General features: G+C 54.8%; 2 protein-coding genes and 1 long non-coding RNA gene across 10 annotated transcripts in view; 1 reads left to right on the top strand and 2 right to left on the bottom strand.

The window, feature by feature from the left end:
- The window catches only part of RNF4 (ring finger protein 4), a 43,809-nt gene extending 43,032 nt beyond the window's left edge, over positions 1 to 777 (bottom strand). The window contains exon 1 of the mRNA XM_002814519.4: positions 604 to 777. The gene's annotated coding sequence lies outside the window, so the exon portion shown is untranslated. The remainder of the gene's footprint in view (positions 1 to 603) is intronic.
- A 51-nt stretch (positions 778 to 828) lies between these two features.
- Positions 829 to 5,145, top strand: LOC129059225 (uncharacterized). Of its 2 annotated transcripts, XR_008524953.2 has the most exons (4): positions 891 to 1,451; positions 1,830 to 1,955; positions 4,016 to 4,094; positions 5,004 to 5,138. It is a non-coding gene; the product is annotated as an uncharacterized LOC129059225 (long non-coding RNA). The 2 variants fall into 2 exon arrangements; XR_008524954.2 differs by lacking the exon at positions 4,016 to 4,094 and having other exon boundaries at positions 829 to 1,451; positions 5,004 to 5,145.
- The window catches only part of CFAP99 (cilia and flagella associated protein 99), a 46,159-nt gene continuing 28,847 nt past the window's right edge, over positions 4,221 to 21,532 (bottom strand). The window contains exons 7-17 of one of the 7 annotated variants that reach the window (XR_008524949.2): positions 20,032 to 20,112; positions 19,777 to 19,848; positions 18,764 to 18,835; positions 18,430 to 18,518; positions 17,437 to 17,641; positions 10,885 to 11,026; positions 10,491 to 10,642; positions 9,512 to 9,717; positions 7,143 to 7,305; positions 5,616 to 5,766; positions 4,221 to 4,859 (exon numbers count right to left, since the gene is read on the bottom strand). Coding sequence is in view for 3 of the 7 variants with exons in the window: in XM_024246560.3 (XP_024102328.3) it covers positions 6,822 to 6,938; positions 7,143 to 7,305; positions 9,512 to 9,717; positions 10,491 to 10,642; positions 10,885 to 11,026; positions 17,437 to 17,641; positions 18,430 to 18,518; positions 18,764 to 18,835; positions 19,777 to 19,848; positions 20,032 to 20,112 (1,299 nt within the window). In the remaining 4 variants the exon portion in view is untranslated. Of the gene's footprint in view, positions 5,767 to 6,629; positions 6,939 to 7,142; positions 7,306 to 9,511; positions 9,718 to 10,490; positions 10,643 to 10,884; positions 11,027 to 17,436; positions 17,642 to 18,429; positions 18,519 to 18,763; positions 18,836 to 19,776; positions 19,849 to 20,031; positions 20,113 to 21,532 lie in introns of those variants that run through there. The other 6 variants (XR_008524948.2, XR_008524950.2, XR_008524951.2 and 3 more) reach the window with 6 other exon arrangements.

Below are 21,532 nucleotides of genomic sequence, written 5' to 3'. Positions count from 1 at the left end.
CACGTTCCACCAACCACCAGCCGGGGCCCGGAAGCGCGCCCGGAAGTCAAGGCCCTACTAAGTTTTAGACTACGGCCTCGGCGCCCCCACGGTCAGGCCCGCACCCGTACTCAGATCCTCCCGACCTACAAAAGGCCCCGCCACGCGGCCCGGGCACCCCGGCCAACTCGCAGGCCCCACGATGGCGGGACAGCGGCACGAACACACAAAGGAGGCGTCGTCAGCGAGGAACAAAAACCCTGCCCTGGTCTTCCCCCTAACAGCACACCCTGCCCGACTCTCCAAGTGACCTCGGGGGCGTTCCTGCCCCTCCCAGAGCCTCAGTTTCCCTTCCTAGGCTATGGACTAAGCCCCATGGCCGCGGCCCGCCAGGGTGAGCCGAGACCCAGACGCAGGCCTCCTAACTTCTGTTGCCCGCGCCAAGCCGGGCTCGGTGCGCCCGCGCGGACTGCAGTGCGAGCGGCCAGAGCTGGCTCGAGATCCCGGGCTGCAAAGCCTCGGCTGGGTCAAGCCGCGCAGCGCGGCTCCCCAAGCGGCGCGGGCCGAGGCCTCTGTAGGCCGCGAAGCCACCTAAACCTCGCATCTGCAAAGGCCCTGACTTACCGCTGCTTTCCCGCAAAGCCCGGCCTAACCTGGAGCTAGTTAGGTTCGCAGGCGCCGCCTCCGCCGCACTCCAGAGAGGCTCCTTCTTCAGAAGCCCAGGAGAGCCCCTCGAGAAAGACGCCGCCGCCTCAACAGCAACCCACTTCCGCTTCGGAGGCCTCGGCTCCGCCCCCCGTCATGTCCCCATTGGCCGCCCGCCTACTCTACTTCCGCTGTCGGCCGGGTAAGGACAAATTTTTTAATCCTATTGGATAAGAAAACCATCTGTTACCACTTTAAAACGCGCCTCTTTCCGCCCCCGCCCACAATCGAGCGCCCTAACTCGCACCTTCCGGCAAGAGACAGCGGGGGCGCGGCCCCGCCCGCAAGGCTTTTCGGGAGTCAGGGTCTGAGGGCGACCCGGGCTCCTGTCCCCGGCTGCCACTGACCGCCCCAGCGCCGCCAGGGACGGCCCGCTAGCTGCCTCCGGAGCCGAGCGGGCCCCGAACCTTCCCATTCCTAGATTTCCAGCCGCACAACAGCCGCCGTGCCCCTGGCTCGACGCAGCTGGCCGGAGGCGCGGAGCTGGTCGTTCGTCCCGCCCGCCGTTCCGCGCCCCTCTCCCGGCTCTTGTTTCCTCGCCTCTTAACGAGGCCTTTGTGAGGAAGGTTGCTGGGCCTGGGGATTCTGACGATCGGCTGGAAACCAGGCCTGGCCCTGTTTCAGCATCCCCGCGTGCCAAGCCCTGGGCCGGCGTGCGGGTCCCTGCCCCTGCGAGGAAGCTGGGACTTTTGCAGGCTAAGGTGGAGACGTGTACCTAACAGAGGAAGAGTGTGGAGGATTGGAGGACCCAGGGCAGCACGGTAGAGGTGCATGCAGGTCCCCGGTCGGACTGGAGAATGGGCGGTGGGTTTCTTGAGCTCCAGTCCCTGAGCTCGACTTTGACATGGGTTTAGCAACCAGGAAAAAAGCCCACCTTGTCCCTGCTGCCTGAGAATACCCAGACCTTAGTCCATGGCCAGCATCTCTGGTCCCTTGGCACCCTCAGGCAACGTGAAGGTCACCCCAAATGCCTTGGGTTACATTCTTTCCTTACAGTGAGTTTCTGTTTGTTTTAGTGGCGCGATCTCGGCTCACTGCAACCTCTAACCTCCCGGGTTCACGTGATTCTCCTGCCTCAACCTCCCGAGTAGCTGGGATTACAGGCGCCTGCCACGACGCCCGGCTAATTTTCTTTGTATTTTTAGTAGAGACGGAGTTCCATCATGTTGGCCAGGCTGGTCTCGAGCTCCTGACCTCAGGTGATCCACCCTCCTTGGCCTCCGAAAGTGCTGGGATTACTGGTGTGAGCCACCTCGCCCGGCCGCCTTACAGTGAGTTTCTAACCTCGAAAATGGAGTCAAATAACGGAATGACAAGGCAGATAGAAACCAGAGCATTAACGTTTTTGTGTTGCATTTACAAACAATATGTGTTTGCTATTTTTCGTAATTGTAAGGAAATCTGGCATGGTAGAGTATCTGATAGAGAAATGTAATTCTCATGTAAAATATCTAAGTATTTTTTTATTTTTATTTATTTATTTTTTTTGAGACGGAGTCTCGCTCTGTCGCCCAGGCTGGAGTGCAGTGGCGCGATCTCGGCTCACTGCAAGCTCCGCATCCCAGGTTCACGCCATTCTCCTGCCTCAGCCTCCCAAGTAGCTGGGACTACAGGCGCCCGCCACCACGCCCGGCTAATTTTTTTTGTATTTTTTAGTAGAGACGGGGTTTCACCGTGTTAGCCAGGATGGTCTCGATCTCCTGACCTCGTGATCCACCCGCCTCGGCCTCCCAAAGTGCTGGGATTACAGGCGTGAGCCACCGCACCCAGCCTTTTTTTTTTTTTTTTTTTTTTCGAGACGAGGTGTCACTCTCACCCAGGCTGGAGGGCAGTGGCACAATTATGCCTCACTCACTGCAGCCTCGACCTCCCCAGGTTTAGATGATCAACCCACCTTGGCCTCCCGAGTAGCTGGGACCACAGATGTGTGCCACCATGCCTGGCTAGTTTTTTTGTATTTTTTTTTTTGTAGACACTGGCTTTCGCCATGTTGCCCAGTCTTGTCTTGAAGTCCCGGGCTCAAGTTATCTGCTCACCTCGACCTCCCAAAGTGTTGGGATTACAGGCATGAGCCATCACACCCTGCCCTAAGTATTTGATTTTTGATAGTGATTGTAAGTTGAAAGGTATAAGATTTTCCGAAGTTTGTGATTATAATTGGAACAAAGAGAACTTAAAAGTTTAAGAGAAATGTAGACATTTAATATATCTATGAGAATTATTTAAATATTAATACTTGATAAGGCAGACAACTGAAATGCTAAAAAATAAAATTAGATTCTACATGTATAAATGCAGTTGAAAATGTTTAAGAGAATTTCAGTTCATAAATGGGGCCATACATGATGAATCAAAATGGTGGTTAAAAATGATCAGATTTAGGCCAGGCATGGTGGCTCTCGCCTGTAATCTTAACACTTTCGGAGGCTGAGGTGGGAGGATTGCTTGAGCTGAGGAGTTTATAGATGAGCCTGGGTAACATGGTAAAACCCCGTCTCCACAAAAACAAAAATAATTTAATAATTAGCCAGGTGTGGTGGCATGTCCCTGTGGTCCCAGCTACTCAGGAGGCTGAGGCAGCAGGATTGCTTGAGCCCAGGAGGTCATGGCTGCAGTGAGCTGTGATTGCACGTCAGCCTGATTGACAGAATGAGACCCCCTCTCTCTCAAAAAAAAAAAAAATCAGATTTAGAAAAAGTAATATTAGTAATTTGTATTTTACAGCCTAAAGAAAAGTTAGGGTTTTCTGTTTGTAACTGTAATATATTGAAGATGTGATGTTGAAAAAGTCTCTATAAATACCAGTTTCATGCTCAAAGACTGCCTTCAGCCAGGGCAACATAGTGAGACCTCACCTCTACTAAAAATAAAAAATTAGCTGGGTGTGGTGGTAAGTGCATGCAGTCCCAGCTAGTAGGGAGGATGAGGCAAGAGGATCACTTGAGCCTGGGAATTTAAGGCTGTATGAGCTATCATCACGTCACTGCACTCCAGCCTGGGTGACAAAGTGAGACCCTGCCTCAAAAACAAAAACAAACAAAAGCTGCCTTCAAGTCTTCTCCAAGCCTCACTTGCACTGAACTTGTTCCTTCACAAATAGCGCTTCCCTTGGGCCCTGAACGCCCGCAGCTTAGAGAAAAGACCGGCACCTTGGTGCTCCCATAGTCCCACAAGTCGAAACCAACTGAATGCAGGTTCCTGGGCCTCACACCAGATACTGAATCTGTTTCTTCACTATTTCCAAAGAAAGCCCTTGCCCAAGTGGGTCTCACATGCTATCAACAAGGATCTTCTGACTAGCCTGTACTCAGGCAAAATGTCCACTCCCCAGGCAGTCCAGCCAGGAAAGGTTCAGAGAGGGATTGTCAGCACTAGCTGGGCCATATCTCACTCTGGCTGGCCCCCTTTGGGTGAGTAGCTTGATTGTCTGTAAAGAGCCTATGCAGGGAGGGGAGGCAGGGGCCCCCAGTGTGAAGGCCCTGGGCTCTTAAGGGTGTGCCCCTTGGCTGTTGCTCTGGAACAAACCACCCCAAAGCTTGAAACTTTGAACGACAGACATTTATTGTTGCTCATGAATCTACGAGACAGCGGGGTGGGGGGAGGTTCTTGTCCGGCTGCCCTCTCATTTTGTGCCCTGCTGGTCTAGGATGGCCTCTGAGATAACTGGCTGTCCTCCACATGGTGTCTGATCCCAGCCGGCCACCCTAGTCATGCTCACATGGGGCCTGGGTAAGGTTCCAAGAGAACAGGTGGGAGCTCCAAGGCCACCTGAAGCCCAGACTCAGAACTGGCACATGGTCACTTCTGTTGCACCCTATTAGCCAAAGAAAGTCACTAGGCCAGAGCAGATGCAAGGGCTGGGGGAAATAGACTCCACCTCTTGATGGGAGGTGTAAAGTCACAAGGCAAGGGGCAGGGATACACAGACATTTTGCCATCACTCTATCACACAATGCCTACTCCCCGGCCACAACTTTAGGGAATGGTCCCAGGCCTGCTCCCACCTAGGTTTGTATGAGGAGAGGCCCCAGGTGCTCTCAAGCTAGCTCTAAGCGGCTGCTCAGTCCAGGAGGGGGGCAGAGGAGGACCTTGTTACCTGCCAACCAACAGTGTTGCCAATAGTACCCTCAGTTTGTTAGCTGCCACGTCTCCCCGCTGCTCCAGAGGCCAACCTCCTAGGTGAAGGGTAATTCCCCCACCTTGCCACGGTGCTTGCTTCAGGCACCCATGCAGACCTTCCCCCACTGCAGGAACTGGCTCAGCACAAGCATGTTCAATTCAGGCCAGTGAGACTGGGGCAACTGTTCTTTGTTCCTCAGGCTGGAACTGCTACCAGACTGGAGACTGAGCTCCTGGATCGGGCACATCCTGAAGTCTGCTGCCTTTGGATTGGCATTATGAGAGCTAATAAATCCCCCTTTGAAGCCCCCAGAGCTCAGGGGCTCTCTGGGCCAGGCATCATCAATGTTTCCATCAATATCAAATTAAATGGGTTTGGATCACACAACACAGGATGTGAGCAATGTTTATTTCTTTTTTTTGAGATGGAGTTTCGCTCTTGTCACCAGGCTGGAGTGGTGCGATCTCAGCTCATTGCAACCTCCGTCTCCTGGGTTCAAGCCATTCGATTCTCTTCCCTCAGCTTCCCGAGTAGCTGGGATTACAGGCGCCTGCCACTACGCCCAGCTAATTTTTGTATTTTTAGTAGCGATGGGGTTTCACTGTGTTGGCCAGGCTGGTCTTAAACTCCTGACCTCAGGTGATCCACCTGCCTCAGCCTCCCAAAGTGCTGGGATTACAGGTTTGAGCCCCCTTGCCTGGCCAATGTTTATTTATTTCTTTTTTTTTTGTTTGTTTATTTCTTTAAATGAAATTTAATCTGCTCCCAGCTGCAATTCTACAGAGATGTGGAAATTCTTCTTCTTACCCACCTGGGTGGTAAAATCCTGGGGTTCTCACAAACTCAGAATATTGGAGTAGGGCTCTGGTCCTTTAGTCTGTTCTTGTCACTGCTGAGATGCCTGCCTTCCTGGTCTGAGTGTACCCTGGGACTCAGCCTCCTCATCTGAGGCGCCATCTCCTCTGCAGGCCCAAGGAGGATATTGGGAGTTGGGGGCGGAAATATATCTCCCCTGGACATCTATCTTATCTGTCAGTTTCCACTCCCCAACCCCTTACTGCTCTGCTCAACACCCCACGGACTTGAGGCTTTTCTCTCTTTCCTGGGAAGAAGGTGGCTTAATGTACTTTCTTCTTGAGGCTGTCACCAGCAGGCATTCACTCAGCAAGCCTGTTCTCAAGGTGGAGCCTTCTCTAGCCCACAGAGTCCCGGGACACTGCAGAACCAATCCATCTTGGTCCCTGCCCTGGGCGAAGTCCTGCCTCCAGTGGCCCTGATCTTGTTGGATCCGGGCTGCTTCTGATGCTAGAGAAAGTGGAGGAGGGGGTGCTCTAAAGTCACCCAGGCGCAGCTCTGGGTTTTGGCCCTCTAGGCAGGTCACATCGCCTCTTTGAGCAACTGTGGCTTCATCAGCAGAACAGGGGCAGGCCAGTTCCTACGTCCTTGGACCGTAGTGAGGATGGTGGAGGCGCGTGAAGGGCCAGTGCAGCGTTGGCACTCAAGAATCCTGGCCACTTCCCCAGCCAAACGCACACTCACAGTCGCCACTCAGTCTTGGGGGTTCCCTAGGTGAAGCCACCTGGATGCCGGCAAAGGGTGGGGGTTCCACATTTCCACATCTAAAGGGGTTCTGGGAGCTTCGAAGGGGTGCGCACCAGGAATGCCTAATGCTAGGCTGTAGGGAAGTGCTAGGACCTGGGCCGGGGTGGCCAGATTTCGCTTATAAAAATGCAGGATGCCCAGTTAAGTTGAATTCCCGATAAGGAGAGGATACATTTTTAGCTTAAGTTTGTCCCCACGCAGTAACTGGGCGTCCTGCCTTTTATCCGGCAATCCTTTTCTGGGCAGAGGGGGGCTAGGGCGGGAGAGGGGTGCGGTCGGGGTGCGGAGGCAGGGGGGCCGGGGCCGAGGGGGTCCCGGCCAAGGAAGAGGAGGCGCGCACCGCGGGACGCACGCTTTATTGGGGCTGTGGGTGTGGGGGGTGGCCCGCAAGCGGGTGGGGCGCGCTCGGCCCGGCTCAGGCGGCCTCCAGGCGGCGCGCGGGCCCGGGTCCTGAGCCTCCCTGCTGCAGTGCCTGCAGCCTGCGCTCGCGGCTCCGCTCCAGCTCCAGCCAGTGCTGCGCCTCTAGCTGCGCCTGCAGGCCGGGGAACGCGTCGGCGCGGGCAGGGACGCCCCCACCGCCTCCCGCGCCCGCCGCTGCGTAGCTCCCGGCCGCGGCCCAGACCCGATCTCCCCGCCATCCCCGCCCCGGGACGCCGGTCCCTGCGCGCCGCGCCCGCCATCCCCACCCGGCCCCGGCTTTCGGTCGCCCGGGCTCCTCCCACCAACCCGGACTCACCCGGGGCTTGGGGCGCGCGGCCCGCGGCGCCGACACGTGCAGCAAGGCCGCCTGCCTGCTGCGCTCGGCCGCCCTCTCCGAGATCCTGCGCCGCAGCTGCTGCACGCGCTCGTCCTGCGAGGGCGCCGCCGGGGCCGCCGCAAGGGCCTTCTTCTCCTCCCACCTGACGGGCGACCCGGCGGGCTCAGGAGCAGGCCGGCGGGAGGCCCAGGCCAGACCCAGGATGCCACCTGTGTCCAAGCGACGCGGGGGCAAGGAGCTACGCAGCCGGAGAGGTTCACCGGAATGATTTAGGACAGACAGCGAGGCTCAGGGGCCGCGGCGCGCTCCTAGACAGTACCACCGCGCAGGAGCTGGAGGGGGTGGGGGGGCTCCAGCACTTCTACCCTTTTGCTCTTTTTTTCTTTTTTCTTTTCTTTAATTTTTGTTGTTGTTTGTTTGTTTGTTTGTTTGTTTGTTTGAGGCAGGGTCTCACTCTGTCGCCCAGGCTGGAGTGCAGTGGCGCGATCATGGCTCACTGCAGCCTTGACCTCCCAGGCTCAAGCAATCCTCCCCGCTCAGCCTCCCAAAATGCTGGGATTACAGGCGTGAGCCATGGCGCCTGGCAGCTCTTTTTTTTTAAACTTAACTTTTTTTTAAAAAAAGTATTACAGATGTACTAAGTATATGCATAACTGGGGTACAAACGTGAAAGCCTCCTTTGATATCACACTCTTTTGTCTCTTGTCTGGAGGTACCCTCTGCTAACGCTGTGGTGCTGTGGAGTGCATCTCCACAGGTATCTGCAGACATGGCCCTTGAGCCTTCTGATTGTATGTATTGTTCCCTGCTGGCTTTGGCATCAGTGGACCTCACAGCCTTAGGGTATCTGCATGTGCTGTTCCCTGTCTCCACCACTCTTGTCTGTCCAGGTCACCCCTGGTGAATTTGTCGCCTGGGGCCTGAGTGCATGCCTGAGCCCCGCTCTAACTTTTTTAGCAGGAGGTAGACCTTTGGAGGCACCCTGACACCAACCAGGCTGCATCTGAGCTCTGCCAGGCCATGGCCAGCAGCTGGAAGTGATGAGCTGTCCAGGTGTGTGCCACCTTGGGGAGCTGGTGGGCAGCCAGCCAGCCCTGAACAGCACCAGCAGTGGTTGCCCTGTGCCTCCTCTGAATTGCAGCCAGAGCAGCAGCCCCTCCAAGGACCAACAGTGAAGGGTTCTCTTCCATCAGCAATGATTAGTCCTTCCTTCTGTCCGCCCGGTCATCCACCCCACCCAGTCCCACTCAGAAACTTTCTCCGGAGCCCTGCATGCCAGGCTCTGAACGAGGCTCTACTACAACAGCTGGGCCTCCCTGGGAACTAGGCCAGGGTCCAGAGGCCAGCCTGACCCCAGGGCCAGGGGACATGCCTGCCCATGTCTGACCTGGCTACCAGGGGACAGCCACAAGGGGCTAAAAAACATCACCAGACTGTCCCCCAAACAAGTAAAAAGGCATCTGTATATGTGTGCATGCACACGAGCTATCTGCAACCCTCAACTAGATCCTGGTTTAAAAAGAAAAAAAAAGTTACAGCAACAGTCTTTTAAAAATGTTAGCCAGGCTGGGCTCACACCTGTAATCCCAGCACTTTGGGAGGCCAAGGCGGGTGGATCATGAGGTCAGGAGTTCGAGACCATCTTGGCCAACACGGTGAAACCCCGTGTCTACTAAAATACAAAAAGTTAGCCGGGTGTGGTGGTGTGCGCCTGTAGTCCCAGCTACTTGGGAGGCTGAGGCTTGAACCTGGGAGGCAGAGGTTGCAGTGAGCTGAGATTGCGCCACTGCACTCCTGGTGACAGAGCAAGACTCCGTCTCAAAAAAAAAAAAAAAAAAAAACAGTTGGCCAACAGTCTTTGGACACCTGGGGAAATGTGAAAAAAGATGAGATATTTAGATGACGTTGGGAATTTTTGTTCCATTTTCTATTGGTGTCAGGGTGCTGTGGTTTTATGTAGGACGATCTTTTTTTTTTTAGAAGATGTATGCTGAAGTGTTTAAGAGTAAAGTGTCTGATTCCTGCAACTACTTCCTAATGCTTCTGCAGACATAAATAGCTAGCTGGCTACGTGAAGCACATATGGTGAAAGGTTGGACCCATGAGCTGGGTGCAAAAATGACCACATGTAGGTCATGGCATCTGAGTCATGGATGCAGAATTTTGCACCATTCCCATGTGCCTGGAAGTCACCTACTACAATAATAGGGGTTAGGGGAGTTACGGCAAGGGAACTTCCTGGGCAGGAGGGTGGGAGGTTGTTTCTAGGAGACCCACCCAGGAGGGTGCAAGGCAGGCTTACTGCTCCCTGTCCACCCAGAGGCACCCTCCCCGAGCCCAGTACCAACCTCAAGGCTGCGGATCTCCCCATGGCTGCACGGCACAGCGAGATCTGCTCCACCGTCTTCTGCAGTTCCTGGCTCTTCATGCGCTTGCCCTGAATGATTTGATCCCGCTTTTCTTCCTCCTTACGCCGCTGATTCTCTTTGAGCAGGGCCAGCCGCTCTCGCAGCTCCACTACGGACATCTCTCCTTCCAGGCCGTAGCCGGGGATCTGTGAGGTGGTAGGGGAGGCCCCAAGCTGGGAGCTGTGCTGGGCCCTGATGCTTCCCACCAGGATCCCTTCCCTGTTCCATAGGCCCACCCCTTGCCCACCTTCCCTCTGCTTCAACACTGCTTATGAAACATGCCTCCAGCCCTCTCCAGCCTGGGCTCTGCACTGCAACACTACACCTTGTGTGGGTCTGCACATCTCGGCTGGACTGAGGCCCCTCCGCTGTGGCAAGTCCCAAATGGAGCTCATGACTATCTCCCCAGCCAGGCTTCGGGCCCGGGGCAGACAGTCGTTTGCACTCCCCATGGCCTTGGGGCTGGGCCAGGCCCTGCAGCTGGCTCCCCGCACTCCTCTGAGGCCTGGCCCCTCATCATGCCTTCTCACACGGGCTTCCGGCAGGCCCTCCTCAACCTCCTGCTCCATCCAGCCTCCATCCAGCCTTTGAACACCTGCGCTCTCCCTACACTGCCCTTTCCACCCTGGCCCTCCCTCAACAGGCAGCTCCTAAGTGGTCTCCTCTGTGAAGCCCACCTTGGCCACCCCCAGGGAGTTACAGAGGACTGGCTAAGTGTGCCTCGCCCGCAGGATTGTGAACTCAGGGCTGGACCCAGGCCCACGGCACATGGGTAATGAGTCACGGAGGGTGGCGGGCCAGGTTTCAGGTGGTGCAGGATCCACCTGTGGCTCTGGTGGGAACCCTGGAAACTGCGTCTCATGGCAGTGCCAGCATGGAGGCCCCTGAGGCATGAGCCCGTCCGGGACTGCGTCCTCACCTGGGTCAGGTCCACGAGCTTGCCCTTGCGCGTGGGCTGCGTCTCCAGTGCGCGCAGCTGGGAGATGAGTTCACAACGGCGCCGCTGCTCCTCCTGGGCCGCCTGCGCCCTGCGCTGCAGCAGCCCCCGACTCTCCTCGATCGCCTCCTGAACTTGGGGGCCAAGCCAGGAGCTGAGGTGGCCAGTGGGTGGCAGGGTAGGCGCTGGACAGGGAGGTACCTCCCCTGGGGTTCCCCAGCCAGGCCTCTGGCCTCAGTGCGGTCACCTGGGAGTGCTTCCCTCAAGGGACCCCGACCCTGGACAGCCATAGTGGTTCACTCAGGAAAGGGGTGGCAGCCCAGCACCCGAGTGGGGAAGAGCGGGGCAGGGCCAGTGACATCTGGCTCCTGACTACCTGTCTGCTGTCGGCCCTTCGCAAGCTTCATCTGGGCCGCTTTGGCGTTCTTCTGCCCCTCTATCACGTGCTCCACCAGCTCCTTCCTAGACCTGTCCTCCCGGAGCCGTCTCTCCGCACGCTGCAGCATCAGCTTGGCCATCTGCTCAGACAGTAGACCTGCCACGGTGAGTGGGGCTGCTCTGGCTTCCCTGCCTGGTCCCACCCTAGCCCAGGGCGCAGCATGAGGTCTGAAGGTGGACCCAGTCGCTGCCCTTGAATCACCCCAGAACCCAGGTCTAAGCCCATTCACTCCTGGCGGTGCTCTGGAAGTTGGGCCTGTGGGGAACTTCCACCTCATGTCCCCTCCCTTCCTCCCAGCATGGTCTTGGGGGGAACCTTCCTGCATTTGAAGCCACCCAGTTTGTGGTACTTTGCCATGGTAGCCCTAGAGACCCAGTGCACCCAGTAGCAACGTAAGCTGTTCACAGTGAAGGGAACCAGGGTAGGGGGCCCGGGGGAGGGGGGACATGGAATACTCTGTATTATCTTTACGGCTTTTCTGTAAATTTAAAAATTGTTCTGAAATAAAATTACTTTAAAAGTTTCTTTAAAAACTTGGTAATACGTTGTGTGGAAATATGAGGTGAAAAAAATGGGCACCAAAAAATACCAAGAGTCCCATCTCAGTCAACCAGACAATGAGCAAAGAGAGAAAAGAGGCGTCCACACCGGCCCTCCCCGCCCAGCCACAGCGTCGGGCCATGGCACGGAGACGGCTGGGCGCCTCAGGGCAGGAGTGCAGAAGAGGGCGGCAGTGCCTCCCGGCTCTTTGGGAACGTGGAATCAGGGAGGCAGCAGCAGTCCACAGCAAAGGCTCCCGCCTGGGAGTAAGACACACAGGATGCCAAGTTCTGCCTCTGCCACCCTGGCAGCGGACGAGTCTCGGGCCTCTCTGGGTTTCAGTTTCTTTGCTGGGAAATGGAGATGGCCACGCCCACCTCCTCAGGTGCACTGGGTGCAGGGCCAGCACCTAGCAAGGGCTCAGGAAAGAGTATCCCCATCAGCCACAGCACCAGCCTCGGCACAGAATAGGGAGTCAGCAGAGAGGAATGAGCAGGGGAAGAAGGAAAAGAGGACCACAGGCTGGGAGCGGTGGACAGGGATAGGTGTTTGACAGGCGATGAGTGTGTGGTCACCTGGCCAGGCTTACAGTAAGGAGAGGGTTCCCAGGCAGTAAGCAGCAGAGAGGGCAGCCTGAGGGCCTGAGTCCAGGGTCACATGCCTGGCTGGGTCCACTCAGACATCAACCTTGGACCCATGGTCCTGCCTGCCGTCACTCAGGGGCCGGGGACAGCCACATGCATCCTTGGGCCTGCTGTGAACGTCCCACCAGGTTTCCCACACATCCCCTCCTCCTTCCTGCCACAGAGCATGGCTCGCACCGGCTGCTCACTGAGCTCGCACCAAGCCCCAGCTTTCAGTTACCTGCACTGGCACCTTCAAAATTAAAATGAAGGTAGAACACAATGAACAGCATTTCTGTGGCCAGAATCAAGTGGAAAAAAGATGCAAGTGCTGCTTGATGAAACAATCTGCCTGAAGACTTTGGTAAAATGTACTTAGGCCAGCTGCAGCGGCTCACACTTGTAATCCCAGCACATGGGGAGGCTGAGGGGGGAGGATTGCTTGAGCCCAGGAGTTTGAGACCAACATAGTGAGACCCTGTCTCTACAAAAAATACAAAACTAGCCAGGCCTGGTGGCTCATGCCTGTGGTCCCAGCTACTCAGGAGGCTGAGGTGGGAGGATCATTTGAGTCCAGGAGGTTGCGGTTGCAGTGAGCCATGATTGTGCCACTGCATTCCAGCCTGGGAGACAGAGCAAGACCCTATCTCAAAAAAAAAAAAAAAAAAAAAAGTATTCAAAGAATGATTACCCATGACAACCAAAACATGAAATGTCATTCCTTACCCAGGAGTTTAGTGTTGATAGAACCAAAACATGAAATGTCATTCCTTACCCAGGAGTTTAGTGTTGATACTAGTACAGCTATTCTGGGTTAATTTCACAGTGATAACAGATTAAAAAACAAGTTATTGGCCGGGCACGGTGGCTCATGCCTGTAATCCCAGCATTTTGGGAGGCCGAGGCAGGCAGATCACCTGAAGTTGGGAGTTGGAGACCAGCCTGACCAACATGGAGAAACGCCATCTCTACTAAAAATATAAAATTAGCCAGGCATGATGGTGCATGCCTGTAATCCCAGCTACTCGGGAGGCTGAGGCAGTAGAATAGCTTGAACCCAGGAGGCAGAGGTTGTGGTGAGCTGAGATCGCACCATTGCACTCCAGCCTAGGCAACAAGAGCCAAACTGTCTCAAAAACAAACAAACAAACAAACTTTTTTTGTAGACACGGGGTCTCACTATGTTGTTCAGGCTGGTCTCGAACTCCTGGGTTCAAGTGATCTAGCCGCCTTGGCCTCCCAAAGTGCCGTGACTACAGGTGTGAGCCACCGCATCCAGCCATAATTTAAAAATATATCCTTTGCCAGCCCCATTGCTAGAGTACCTTAAAATTGGTGACTGTAGGCCAGACATGGTGGCTTATGCCTATAATTCCAGCACTTTGGGAGGCCGAGGCAGGTGGATCACATAAGGCTGGGAGTTCGAGACCAGCCTGGCCAACATGGCAAAACTCCATCTCCCAAAAAAAAAAAAAAAAAAACAAAAAAATAAAACAAAACAAAAAAAACCTGGTAACTGTTGAAAAAAACAGAAAAGCACCCAGATAGGGAACTCAATACTGGCTTCTATGAGGCACAGAGGTTCCTTGGAGAATAACTGAGTCTGTGTCTTAAGCAGAGAACATTCAGGTAGACCCCAAACATCTCTCCTCTCAATGGAAAAGATGCTTCTTCCAAAGGCTCTCGAGCAGTGCCCAAAGTTCAGAGGAGGAGATGAAAGGGTGCCCATGGGTTGGGTTGTGGTATTAGGACCTCAAGCAGAAACAAAAGTTACAGTTCATTAAAACACATTGAGGCTGTAAAAGCAATCAGTCCAATGTGAGCTGCATAAGAAAAACTAAAATTCTTTTTACTTCAAATATTTAGTGCCACCTAATCTAGTTAATTTAGTAAGCAAAAATATTAGTCACATGAATGCATGTAGCTAGACATCCTTAGACCAGGAGAAAAGCCTGAGAATCCGTGTGTAACCTGGTGTGAGAAGAGCGGCATTTTCTTTTTTTTATTTGAGACAGTCTCACTCTGTCACCCAGGCTGGAATGCAATAGCATGATCTTGGCTCACTGCAACCTCCACCTCCTGGGTTCAAGCGATTCTCGTGCCTCAGCCTCCTGAGTTGGTGGGATTACGTGGGTGTTCCACCACACCCTGCTAATTTTTGTTTGTTTGTTTGTTTTTTAGTAGACACGGGGTTTCACCATGTTGGCCAGGCTGGTCTCGAATGCCTGACCTCAGGTGATCGGCCTGCTTCGGCCTCCCAAAGTGCTGGGATTACAGGCGTGAGCCACCACACCCAGCCAAGAGTGGCATTTTCTAACCTCAAACACAACACAAGAAAAGACTGTTAAATTTGAAGACATAAAAAGAATATTTGCATGGCAAACACATCATAAACCTCATATACAAAGTCAAATGACAAACTGGAAAAAAGCAATCTGCAACAATCTATTATAAAGGATTATTTTTCCTAACATATAAAGAACATTAGGCTGGGCGCAGAGGCGCATTTCCGTAATCCCAGCATTTTGGGAGACTGAGGCAGGTGAATCACGTGAGCCCTGGAGTTAGAGACCAGCCTGGGCAACATGGCGAAACCGTGTCTCTCCTAAAAAGGTGGTGTACGCCTGTAGTTTCAACTACTTGGGAGACTGAGATGGGAGGATGGTTTGAGCCTGGGAGGCAGAGGTTGCAGTGAGCCGAGATCATGCCGCTGCACTCCAGCCTGGGCGACAGAGTGAGACCCTGTCTCAAAAAAGAAAAACTGTGGCCAGGCATGGTGGCTCACGCCTGGAGTCCCAGCACTTTGGGAGGCCGAGGTGGGCGGACCACGAGGTCAGGAGTTTGAGATCAGCCTGGCCAACATGGTGAAACCTCATCTCTACTAAAAATACAAAAATTATCCAGACATGGTGGTGTGCATCTGTAGTCCCAGCTACGCAGGAGGCTGAGGCAGGATAACTGCCTGACCCTGAGAGGCAGAGGTTGCACTGAGCTGAGATCAACCCACTGCACTCCAGCCTGGGTGACAGTGTGAGACTCCGTCTCAAAAACAAAAACAAAAAAAAAACCAAAAACCAAAAAAAAAAAAAAACACACACAAAGAAAAAACAACAAAAAAAGAAAAATTGCTAAGAGAGTAGATTGTAAGTGTTCTTACCAGGAATAAGTATGTGAGATAATGTATATGTTAATTAGCTTGATTTAGCTGTTCCACAATGTATTTGTATTCCAAAAGATCATGTTAGGCCAGGCGTGGTGGCTCACACCTGTAATCCCAGCACTTTGGGAGACTGAGACAGGTGGATCACTTGAGGTCAAGAGTTTGAGACCAGCCTGGCCAACATGGTGAAAACCCATCTCTACTAAAAATACAAAAAGTAGGCCGGGCGCGGTGGCTCACGCCTGTAATCCCAGCAATTTGGGAGGCTGAGGTGGGTGGATCACGAGGTCAGCAGTTCAAGACCAGCTTGACCAAGATGGTGAAACCTCATCTCTACTACAAATACAAAAAAAGAAATAGCTGGGCATTGTGGCACACGCCTATAATACCAGCTATTCAGGAGGCTGAGGCAGAGAATTTCTTAAGCCCAGGAGGTGGAGGTTGCAGTGAGCCATGATCACTCCACTGCACTCCAGCCTGGGCAACAGAGTGAGACTCTGTCTCACAAAGAAAAAAAACCAAAAACCAAAAAACAAAAATTAGCCAGGCGTGGTGGTGCTGGCCTGTAGTCCCAGCTACTCAGGAGGCTGAGGCAGGAGAATCGCTTGAACCCGGGAGGCGGAAGTTGCAGTGAGCCGAGATCACACCACTGCACTCCAGCCTGGGCGACAGAGCAAGCTTCCATCTTAAAAAAAAAAAAAAAAAAAATCATGTTATATATCATAAATATATTCAATTGCATTTGTCAAGTTAAATAAAGAACCAAAAAAAAAGTCAGGGAAATGAAGGTCAAAAGTGCGATAGAAAATGGACAAAAGACATGGACAGACGGTTCACAGAAATAGACACAGAAATCACTTATATATGTGGACATTTGCTCAAATTCACTGATAAATAAATGAGATGCAAATCAGAACTATACCAAGATACTATTTCTCACCCATGAAATTGGCACAAATTCACGAATTCAGCCTGGTACACTCTGTGGCTGGGCATGCGGATCAGACCCCTCTCACACTTTGGGGGAGTGAAGATGCTAAAAGTACCAGGGAGACGATTGGCCATATTCAGTAAAACCACGCGTCCCAAACGGGAAGGACTCCTGCTATCCAGTTACTCTTTGGTGTGACATCTGAAAATGCAGCTTCCTCTAGAAGTTTACCCTGAAAATCCAGCTCTGCAAAGGTGAAAGCCTTGCACATTATTCTTTGCAGATAAAGCAAGGTGTGACCTTTTACGTAACAAAAAGGGAAGGAAAAAGTATGTATATACAAGTGTGTTATTTGCTTCAAAAGACAGGAAAGGTAATCCAGAAATTAATGAAAGGAAGGACTGACAAAGGAAGGTGGAAATGGGTTGTAAGTTATAGACTTACAAGAGGTGAGACTTCTCTGAGTCTACCTTTTCATATTGTTTAGACTTCATTTTTGTTTGTTTGTTTGTTTTCTTTTTGAGACAGTTATGCTCTGTCGCCCAGGATGGAGTGCAGTGGCATGATCACGGCTCACTGCAACCTTGATCTTCCAGGCTCAAGTGATCCTCCTACCTCAGCCTCCTGAGTAGGTGGGACTACAGGCACGCACCACCATGCCTGGCTAATTTTTGTATTTTTTATAGAGACGGGATTTTGCTATGTTGCTCAGGCTGATCTTGAACTCCTAGGCTCAAGTGATCTTCTGGCCTTGGCTTCCTAAAGTGCTGGGATTACAGGTGTGAGCCACCATGCCTGGCCTGGCCTTCATATTTTTTTAAACAAGTAAAAAGGAAAGAAAAGGCAAACCTTAAAATTGAATACAGACACAGATGAAACTATCAAAAGAAGCAATCTGAGTGACCTTTGATCAAGCCCCTGACCGCAGGCCTGCAAAGGGATACGTCCCAGGAGAGAGTGTACAGGCCGGCCTCCTGGGGCTGAGGCTCCCCGCTGGTCCAGGACACTGGGAGGCCCACTGGAAGGAGCAGGCACTCTCGGGGAACACAGGCTGAGAGTGCCCACCTAGGCAGTGTGTGCTTCGAGGAGGAAGAGGAGCTGGGACCGACACATCAGTAGCTTCTACAGGGGCGCTGTGGACACTCGGCTCCACTGCCAGCCCCGGCCCTGCAGCTCCCGGTGGGCACACAGCTCAGCTGGCTGCCCCATGCCCAGCTGCCCTGCATGGCACCCACCTGTTCCTTCTGCTGCTCCACCCTCTGCTTGTTCTCCTGCACGAGGCTCTGCCGGGCCAGGACGGCCTCCTCATGGCTAAGCTTCCCTTGCAACCGCCGGCACACGGTTGCAGCCAGCTGCTCCTCCCGGTCCTTCGCCTGCATCTTCTTCTGCCACTCGAAGAACTCAGAGAAGTCCCCAGCCCCGTCCACGAGCTTATCAACCCTGGGCAAAGAGGGACAGAAGCACAGCTTGGGGTTTCTCCTGTGACAGAGCCTGCTGGGTGGCCACAGGTTTTCCTGGGGGACCGTGGCTGTGCAGGTGTGGGCTGCTACTCCTGACGCCCAGCTGCATGGCCTGCTCTTACTCCTACCCCCGACCCACCGTCCACCCATCCCCTGGTCCCCCTTCCTGTGCGTCCACCCATCAGCCCCATCCACCCACCCCTCTCTTCATCCACTTGTTTGTCTGCCCTCACTCGGTCCAACTGTCTGTCCATCCACCAACCCTGTGTCCATCATCTGTCCATCCATCAACCTTCTGTCCTCTGCTGGCCTGGCCACCCTTGCCCCTGTGCACCATCTGTGCATCCACTCCACCATCTGGTCAGGCACCCATGCTCCCCCCACAGCCTGACTTGCAGACAAGGAAAGACACGACCACACCGCGTGGGGTAAGCACAGGGGTTTGCAGCCCTGGTGGTCTAGGAGATAGGGGCATCAGGAAGGGGTCCAGGGAGGAGGTAACCCCAAGGGAGGTTTGGGGTGGGTCAGGCCTTTGCTAAGACCCTCCACCCCCATTTATGCCCCTCGCTGAGCTGGCATGATCTTTGTAAGATGCACCTGGGACCCTGACACAGTCCTGCTTGTCGCCCCTGCCGCTGCAGGACCACAGCCTGTTGTGACCCCCGAGTCCCTCTCCACTGAGCTGCCCAGCCCCCAGGCTCCTCCTCTGGGCCTTTGCTCCCAAGGGTGATGCTGTGGAAGGCAGGTGGGTGGCCTGCCGCCCTTCACCTCTGCAGCTCCTGCTCCACCTGCCGCTGGTACAAGGCCCCTTCTCGCAGGATGGCTGTGGTGTTCAGCTTGACCAGGACGTTGTCGGGCTGCGGGATTGGGGACTGGCTGTAGTGGGGGCTTGAGGAGACCCTTGGGAGCAGCAAGTGCCCCTCCTGCCCTCGTGCCCTTCACACCTGCCCCCTGCCCAGGTGCTTCCCTATCCCCCAGGGTGGAGCCGTCCTTGGGACTCTAGGTCCCCCAGCTCAGGTCATCTGAGCCTCTATGGGCAGAAAAGGTCTGGAGGGGTGGGTGCCCAGGGAGAGCAGCCTGACCATCCAGGAGCACCCCTCACCCTATAGAAGGTCAGCTTCGGAGTCTTTCGGATTCGGGGTGGGAATCGAAGCCGCAGCTGCTGCTTGGAGCCCTGTAAGAGTCAAGGCAGAGCTGGCCGCCTGGCACCTGTGCCTGCTGGGTGCCCCCAAACACACACCAGGTAGATGCTGGCCCAGCACCCTGGGGAGGCCTGGCTCACCCCTCTTCATCCTCCCCCCAGCTGCCTATCCCTACCACCACCCCAGGTCAGGATCTCTGTCTTCCAATGCCCCACAAGCCTTGCTGTGGTTCCACCAAGGCTGGAACAGGGAGGGTGCAGGGCCTGTGGGCCTGGGAACAGTGGTTCCCAGTCAGGACAACTTGGCCTCAGGGCTCAGTGACCCTCTCCTTAGCCACCCCCAGAGCTGGGGTCTGGCTGGCCCCCACGGCCTCTCCCCGAGCCTGTCTGCTCCCGGCCCAGCTGCCAGCTGCTTTGCCAACACACCCCAGGGTGGGCACCGCAAGCTGCAGTGAGGGGAGTGGCTGCAAAGGCCACCCCTCTGAACACTCGGCCATCACAGCCCCGCGGCATGCACCATGCGGGCTGCCCACCCCGGGCCTGCCCTCACGGTGGGACCCTTGCCACCCAGCGGGGCCGTGCTCCTGAGTGAGCCCTGCCAGGCACAGTCTCTCCTGTCCTCGTCACTTTGCATTTTCTGTATTGGCAAACATACCTGGGTTTGTTTTTTCCTTACAGAGGCATGAAATGCTTGTCACGGAACATCTGGAGACACCCAGAGGCAGCACCTGCAGGTGCTTTCCCGTGAGCTTCCTCCCAGGGGATGTGGGTGCGCGTCTACACCCGCCCGCTTCGGGACCACACTGCAGTGGGCTCAAGGCGCACTTTCCCAGTGCTACTGGGAATCTGCCCCTCCCCGGCCCTCAGTGGTAAAAGGCTACATAAGTGGTCACTGCGATGGCGTTGGGAGGAACTTTCTGATGGCTTGAGAAGATGGCACCTCAATGATGGGTCTTGAGAGAGCTGGGCGGTACCTGCACTGGCTCCCTGCAGGACCTGGGCATGGCGCAGCGCAGTTCCTCAATGTTTGCCCTCAGCAGCAGCTCCTGCCACAGTGACACAGCAGCTCCAGTCCCACCAGCCTCTGCCCAGTGTCCTCCAGGCCATGGGAGGACAAACTTCCACCCAGCCTCCCCCTCTTGCCTCTTCTTCTCTCTCACCACCCCACCTTCCCTTCACACATCCCCCACATGGGGTCTCTAGGAAGGCAGGGGTCGCACACAGCTCACCTCTGCCTTTCGGCGATTGTACCTCTTGACCGTCTCCAGCTGCTGCTGCTCCCTGGGTGGCTGGTAGGTGCTCTGGGGGACCTGTTGAAGTGGTGGGAGGAAGAGCCTATGGTCAGCAGCTGCGAGTGGGAGGGGGCCTAGAAATGCCAGGGCTGACAGCTTGGTGGATGTGGGTGAAGGGAAGGGTGGTGGCAGCCTGCATTGGAGGAGAAACAGGGCTGGAGCTAACACCACTGGGTGCTGGTGGGTCAGCGTTGGAAGTAAAGGGAAGGAGGTCAGGTTGGTCATTGGCGTGGGGTCTGGAGCTTGGCCTGGGATGGGGGGGGTGGGGTAAGATGTGAGCCGGCAGTACTGAGGGCGTACCATCGGCCAGCATGGGATGGCCAGGGTGGGTAGGAGCAAGAAGGGGAGGCAGCCAGCTCCCTTGACACTGGGAGACAGGCAGAAGATGGCTGCCTGGGCAGGAGAGGCTGGGAGCATATCACGGACAGCAAAGTAAGCTGTCGGGAGGGGACACTGCAGAGGCCAGGGCAGCTGGACCATATCCCCGAGTCCAATCACAGGAGGCTCCGATAACATGGCCGGAGCTGTGTCCATGGAGGAGCAGGAGGGGGCCGGCCTAGATATCCCTGAGCTCCACACTGCTGTATCTACCCTCCTAACTCCATGCCTTCTCCCCTGCATATCTAACAGTCATGGAAAATCAACTCGTCCAAACCTGAAACCCTCATCTTCCTCAAACCAGCCCTCCCTCAGCCTCACTGACCACGACTGCTGTCCATTCCTCACCCATGCCTCAGAGTCCTCCTTGTCACCTCTGTCTCTCACACCCACATCCATCTCCTGCCCACCTGCTTCAAGACATCTCCACAAACTGCCTCTCACCGCCCTCCTTGGCCACAGCAGCTAGAGGGACCCTGTGTTGGCGCCAGCCTGCCTCAATGTGTCCTGTCTCTGCTCCCTCCAGTGGATGTGTGACCAGACCGGTACCCTGTCTTCCCTCTTCCCTGCCTCACTCCACTCTAGCCCCTCCTGGCCGCCCTCAAACACTTGAGGGAGGGTGGGCACCGCCCCAGGGCCTTTGCCTGCACCTTGCTCCTGCCCAGGATGCTGTTCCCTGAGACACCCCATGGCTGACTTGCTCACTTCTGGTTTTTTACTCCATGGCATTTCTCGGGAGGCCTTTCTAGGCCACACAATCCAGAATCACAACCGCTCCAACACTTCTTATCTCCTTTGTCTGCATCATTTTGTCTCCTCAGCATTTATCACCAGCTAACGCAACATATGTTTTACTTATCCTGATTTTGTCTGCGTCCCCCACTGAAGTGCATGCTTCATGAGGTCACAGTGCCTGGCATATACTTGGTACTCTGTAACTATCTGTTGGATGAATGAATGAGTGAATTACAGTGGGCCCTCAACCCTGAAGGGGAAGGATGTCTTAGGCATGGAGCAGGGCAGGGAGGGTAGAGGATAGTTTCAGCACAGCCACCCTGTG

Source organism: Pongo abelii, chromosome 3 (genome assembly GCF_028885655.2).
Source record: "Pongo abelii isolate AG06213 chromosome 3, NHGRI_mPonAbe1-v2.0_pri, whole genome shotgun sequence".
NCBI classification, from domain to species: domain Eukaryota; kingdom Metazoa; phylum Chordata; class Mammalia; order Primates; family Hominidae; genus Pongo; species Pongo abelii.
This window is presented reverse-complemented; position numbering and strand designations above follow the sequence as displayed.